The 6000-nt window shown below is 46.1% G+C and overlaps 1 protein-coding gene across 9 annotated transcripts in view; it reads right to left on the reverse strand.

Annotated features, from left to right (window-relative positions):
* PLEKHH2 (pleckstrin homology, MyTH4 and FERM domain containing H2) overlaps positions 1–5156 on the reverse strand; it is a 60810-nt gene extending 55654 nt beyond the window's left edge. For 8 of the 9 annotated variants that reach the window (XR_014581681.1, XR_014581682.1, XR_014581683.1 and 5 more), the window contains exons 1-2: positions 5008–5156; positions 632–761 (exon numbers count right to left, since the gene is read on the reverse strand). Coding sequence is in view for 5 of the 9 variants with exons in the window: in XM_083829109.1 (XP_083685235.1) it covers positions 632–761; positions 5008–5078 (201 nt within the window). In the remaining 4 variants the exon portion in view is untranslated. Of the gene's footprint in view, positions 1–631; positions 766–5007 lie in introns of those variants that run through there. The other variant, XM_083829111.1, reaches the window with a different exon arrangement.
* Positions 5157–6000: the final 844 nt, after the last annotated feature.

Below are 6000 nucleotides of genomic sequence, written 5' to 3' on the forward strand. Positions count from 1 at the left end.
TGTTGTTTTTTTTTTTGTTTTAAGTAGTTCAAATTTGGGTTCATTTGCAGTTGTCTGTTGGGATCCACGTATTTAAACATGTCACGTGAAACGTTTCTCTCTTGCAAAATAAAGTATATATTTAAACAATATTCTCCAAATTAAATTATATAATACTTTTCAACTTCCAAGGTCCCTAGACTCTCCACAGTTGGAGATGTCTTACAGGATACACGAGTCTGCTGAACTATATGATTTGATAAGGAATACTAACGAAAATAATACTTCTGGATCTTTTTCTCCAACAGTTTTTATGTCTTAAATCAGATCTTAAATATTGTCAATACTTAACACATTTCCCTAAGTAATGTCATAAACTTGACTACTGGATACATATTTTTCTCTGCGTGAGACTAGCCTGGGTGTTTTCATTTGAAAGTAAACATTTTTGCTAGCAAATCTGTTGTGCGAAATTCTTTTACAGCATTAAAACAGATCTGTTTTGCATTTTTTTTTGTTTTAAAATGCTTTTTTCTCCTCCTGGAAAAAAAAATATCTTAGTAGTAGTAGTCTTAAATCATGAACTGTGATGAGCCCCCATCAACTAATAAAATCATTTGTACAGTATTAAAATTCATACCATGAGACCTACCTTTTCTGCTAATAATTCTCTGATCTTGCTTGCTTGGAGACGAAATTTCATTAACTGTGACTCCAGAGTTAAACATCTTTCCTTCCAGTTTACAGTACCTTCTGGCTCTGATAGATCAGCCATATTTATGCTGGAAAAAGGAAGAAGAAAAAAAAATACCTCAAATTGAATCTGTTTTAAATGTCTGACTTCTTAACATATGCACTACTAACCTGTTTTATATAGATCTCAAGAATATCCCCAGCTTCAGTACATGTACAACTCCATAAAACTTAGTGAAAGAAAATACATGAGCCTACAAAGGCCCTTATTGTAAAGGGGTTATTTCTGAAATCTGTGCTGATAATATTTAGGTGTACCTTAATTTAATTTCTTCAGTTATTTCAGGTCTGCAATGTGTTTTTCATCATAAGCAGTGAAAAGTCAAGTATTTTAACCTTCAGTTCCTGTGTATATCCCTTCCTGCATAGAGAGGCTTTCTGGAGAACTGAGCTCTTGTTAAGAAAATGCCTTATATATGTGTAACTACACGTAAGTTAGCAGCACATTTGGTTTTATGCTGGTTTACTGTTTGGCAGGTGATTCAGTAAAGTGTTTTAAAATTGTTATGCTTAATCAGATTGCCTTGAAAATGTAGTCTCCTTAATGAGATGCAAGCTGGAGCTTATGGTTCCAGATGTAAAGATAGGTGAGCAAATGGCCCCTAATAGGTCCCCCCAGGGAAAACAATCCCCTTGTATCAGCTGTAGGAGATCTCAGAACATCCTGGTTCATCTGTGTTTCAAGTTCACTGAAACCTGTGCTCTTATCTACATTTAACTGCTCATGCCTTCTGAAAATTAAGCTCTGTGCCCTTTTGGACAAGCACTGCTGGAAAAATTATTCAGGATGAGAGCTGGCTTGTCATGGTTAGAGTCTGAGAAGCCAAGAAAATCATCTGCGTGTAAGCAGAAGGACTGGGCTCTGTTGTATTCCAGCTATTTGTAGACAGCTTAATAGAGAGTAAGCGGAGGGCTGAATGTAATCACTCAGTTCAAGACATTTCCTTGCGAGTGAGGGCCCCGGCCTTTACAGGGATCCGAACACGTAGGCTTGGCTGTGAAATAATGCTTGAATTCCCCATGGGAATTCAATTTATCTCACACATAAAAACCAGACAGCAAAGCACCATTCAGTGGAAGGCAGCTGAAAGACCAGAACAAACACAAGAATATCAGCCATGCTGCATGTCGGTCACCTATGCCACGGACAAGGCGATGCTAACACAGGCACGTGGCCACAACTCAGCGTCATGGAAGAGACCAGCACAGAACAGCCAAGATGCAGAATGTGCATCTCCATCTCTCCCCACCTCCTGCTGTCGCAGGAGGGAGCCCCAGGTCCCCCCTGCACAGCGCTCACCAGCTGCAGAAGAAAAAAAGGAAAAAAAGAAAAAGAAGAAGTAAAAAAAGAAGAAAAAAGGCAAAGCACCCGCAAGAGAAATCAAAGTCACGAGTAGGATTCCAAAAAGTCCTTAACTATTTTTGCAATACACCCAGTAGTATTTTTTAGTTCTTTCCTGAATTTTCAACATCTCAGATTACTCTCAAGTTTACAATAGCTAAACAGGTGAAAAACTGTCACGACTTTTCTTTCCTTTCCCAGACCCTAATTTCTTTGTTCCTTTCATTCCATATCTAAGTTAGAAGTAAAAAGAGGAAAGTATTTTTGCCATAATTGTTTGCCTGAAGGTAGCTGCTCCACTCCTGACCCTCTCTTTCTCTTGGTCTCTCAGGCTGTGGTTCAATCTGTTAAGCATGAGGTTACAACCATCCCTATTCAGGAATCCTCTACTCAGGAGCTCAGGAATCCCTGTGGAACTGCTGAGATTTAAGCATGTTATTAAAATAGTTTCCTGAATGGATCCTGCAACACCCAGATTCTCAACTTTAAGCACACAAGCATTTCTTCAACTGTAAGCCTTCTAGGTGATTGGCGTCTTTTACCATTTCCCCTACGGTGTTAAGCTTGCCAGAAGATTCCCAGGACTGTCAGGGAAGCAGGTTCCTCCCCTTGTCCCATCCCCGATCCCCTCTCCTTGTGCAGAGTCCCCACATGCACCGGGACACTTCCAAGCAGCAGCTTCTTCTACTTTGCAAAGGAAGCAGTGGCTTCAAGCATGGACTGATTTGGGCAGACGGTCTGGTCTCCTAAGTAATAAGGAGTGACAATTTCCTATTAGATTGTCTATTTAGGACTTTTTTTTACAGTGTTCTTCCTTGTTGACTAATCACAGCTACGTAAGACAGAGACGAACTCAGCCAACATCTGGTTAACAGTAGGACATTTCAGTGTTTGTGGTGGTGAAAACACAAATGGATAAAGTCGGGAAAGAATTTTTGCTTTTTTGTAGGGCGCAATATTACAGGGTGGAGCTAAAAATGTTTGTGTTTCAACAGACAAAACATTTGAGTAGATGGATTTCTGGCAGTGAACAATGCGTTCAGCCAAGTAGTTTCTCAATGTCCAAGCTAATTAATATTCCACTGTATAAACATTGCAGATAAAAAGTTCGAGAATAACTCTTTTTATTGTGGGATGTTTGTTAGAGATTCTTATAATTTACTTCATATTTTCCAAAAAGCCAATGGGTTCTGGAAATATTTACAGACACATAATACACTGTTTACAATTGTGGAGTGAATGATCTTGCTTTGAATCAATGACTTCCTGTTTCGTGTTTGATTCCCCAAGGGAGGAAAAAAAAATGAGTTCATCTCTTTTGGCTTAATAGAGTGCTCTGAATCAGCACTCTAACCTACAGAGTCCTCCCCTTCTTCCTGCTCCAGTTCCCACTGCAAAGCCCTCCGTTCTTCGCAGTCTTTAAAAATAAAATCTTTTGAAAAGTAAACTAAAAAAGCACACATTAAAGTGGTAAGTTCTAATTATGTCATCAAAAATTAATTGAGACAAGTTTGACAAGTCTGGAAAGATTAAATTTGTCTTTTTCATTTTTTAAGTTTATAAACCTCTTCATAGGCTTCGAGAAGCCAGAATGTCACATTCTCCCCAAAGGGATGGAAATAATTTCCTTTTTTTTTATTTTTTTATTTTTTTTCTGTCTTCTTGGAAATTATCAAAATACATCTGAGGGGGAAGGAGGGAACAATGTTCCAGCTTTTTGAAGCATGTTAAAAATTTACATATTCCTTATCATCCTGTCAGTGTTTTGCTCTTTTTTTAACAAAACACTGTGTTTAACTAAACATTTCATATTCTGTCCATATGCTCTATACGTCCTTTCTCTGCCAGAGAAAGCTTGATAAATCCTCCTGCTTCACTAGGAGCGGGTTTGTGCTGTACTTGTTGGCTTGCCTAGCATGAGCAGCACCATCCTACAGCGTTACAGCCCAAGGGCCCTGAACTGCAGGCCCTTCTTCCACCCAAACGCAGCGCTTCCAAATTATTTTTGGAGCCATAAAGGTTGGGCTGGAGAAAGGAAACGATGAGACACAAAGTGGACCTGTTCGGGAATCACGGAAGCCATTTTCAGGTTTGTCACTGGCCAGGCAAAACTCGCCTAAAACACTGGGCACTTTATTTTCCATTCGACTCATTTTGCATAATTCCGTGCCCAGACGAACTGTACCCTAAGCTATGGAAAACGGCCTCCAAACCCCGATTTAGGACAGGTTCTCCTGCTGCTTGCTCGATGCTGTGGGGCCAGTCCCCCTGAAGGAGTGTGCCAGCTGCGGGACCCCGCTCTGGCCCTTCTGATCCCCTCATTGCGGGGCTCAGGGGGGCGGCCAGGTGGCGCGGCCCATGGAGCACCCTTGGATGTATGTGGTCACTGTCACTGCGCCACGCAAAACCACCTCGTGTCACCATTTCGGTGGCTGCAATTTTGAGAGATCACGGCATGACGCCAAGGAGCAACTTTTGGATGAGACTTGGAAGGCTGGATGAGGAGGGCTTTTTAAAAATACTGGGTTTTATTAAGCGCAACGGGAAGCTGCGTTCTTCCCGCTTTCCCCTTTTCAGGGGGCTCGCTCTGCCGGCCGCCCCACACGAGCAGGGACCTCCAGCACCCTCCTCCCGCCACCCTACAGCCCGCTGCCCCCACGGGCTCCACACCGTGACCTCACGGGATGTCACCCACAACCATGACCTCACACAACGTCACCCCCCCACACCATGTCGTCACCCCCCGCCATGTCCTGATATGACGTCACCCCCCGCCATGTCCTGATATGACGTCACCCCCCGCCATGCCCTCACACGACGCCACCCCCCGCCGCCCCCCGGAGCTGCCCGCGGGCTCCGCGCCTCCGCGCCCCGGTGCCCGCCCGGCCGCCCAGGGAGGGGGGGGGGAAGGGGCCGGAGAAGCGAGCTCCCACCTGGCCGGCCTCGCCTCGCCTCGCCGGGCGCCGTCCGGGCTGTGGGCGCCGCCGGCTGCCCGCCCCACCATCCCCGCGGCCAGGCAGACCGCCTGAGCGACGGCCGCCGCGGCCACTGAGGAGCCGGGGCCGTCCCCGGCGGGGAGCCCGGGCGGGGCCTGAGCGGCGGGGGGAGCCCGGCGGGGGGAGCCCGGCGGCTCCGGGCGGGGAAGGGGCGCAGAAGGGGCAGCGGGGGCGAGGGTCTGGAGGGCGGCGTGTCCCGGGCGGGCACCGGGGACGAGAGGCACCGGGCACAAACTGAAGCCGAGGAGGTTCCGGCGCAATATGAGGGGGCACTTCTGTACTGTGAGGTGACAGAGCGCTGGGACAGGCTGCCCGGAGAGGTTGTGGGGTCTCCTTCTCTGGAAGTATTCAAAACCCGCCTGGATGCCGTCCTGCGCAGTGTGCTCTGGGCGATCCTGCTCGGCAGCTGGTTGTGCTGGGCGATCTTGAGAGGTCCCTGCCAGCCCCGGCCGTTCTGGGAGTCTGTTAGCAGCAGGCGCTTCGGCCCCTTGGCTGGAAGGGCAATGAATGCATCTTGGTGCCCAGCGACCCAAAGTCTGTGCTAAAGGCTACCTGCAGGATTGAAAAGTGTTCGGAGAAAGTGATGTTCCTTGTCTGACACATACAGACATCTTCGTACACCTATTGGTCTGGGTGGAGATGTAGGGATTATCTTTTGGTTGGATTGGGATCTAGAGAGACAAAATGGTCTACAGGTTCAGGAGCACAAACCAACTGCACTCCACCACTGTGTTCGTCTCCTCATACAGGCAGTGTGTACAGTGAGGTGGTCTTTTTGTGTAAGCTGCTCTGTCACGATGATCAGTCAGTGAAAGTGCGTGGTTTTGTGATAAAAAAAAAAAAAGGGGGGGGGGGACTTGAAAGCTCAAATGTTCCTGTCTGATCATCCACACAATTTCATTTTTTCCTATTCAGTTCGGGACAGCTTCC

Source organism: Anser anser (genome assembly GCF_964211835.1).
Source record: "Anser anser genome assembly, chromosome: 3".
In the NCBI taxonomy this organism is placed as follows: Eukaryota; Metazoa; Chordata; class Aves; order Anseriformes; family Anatidae; genus Anser; species Anser anser.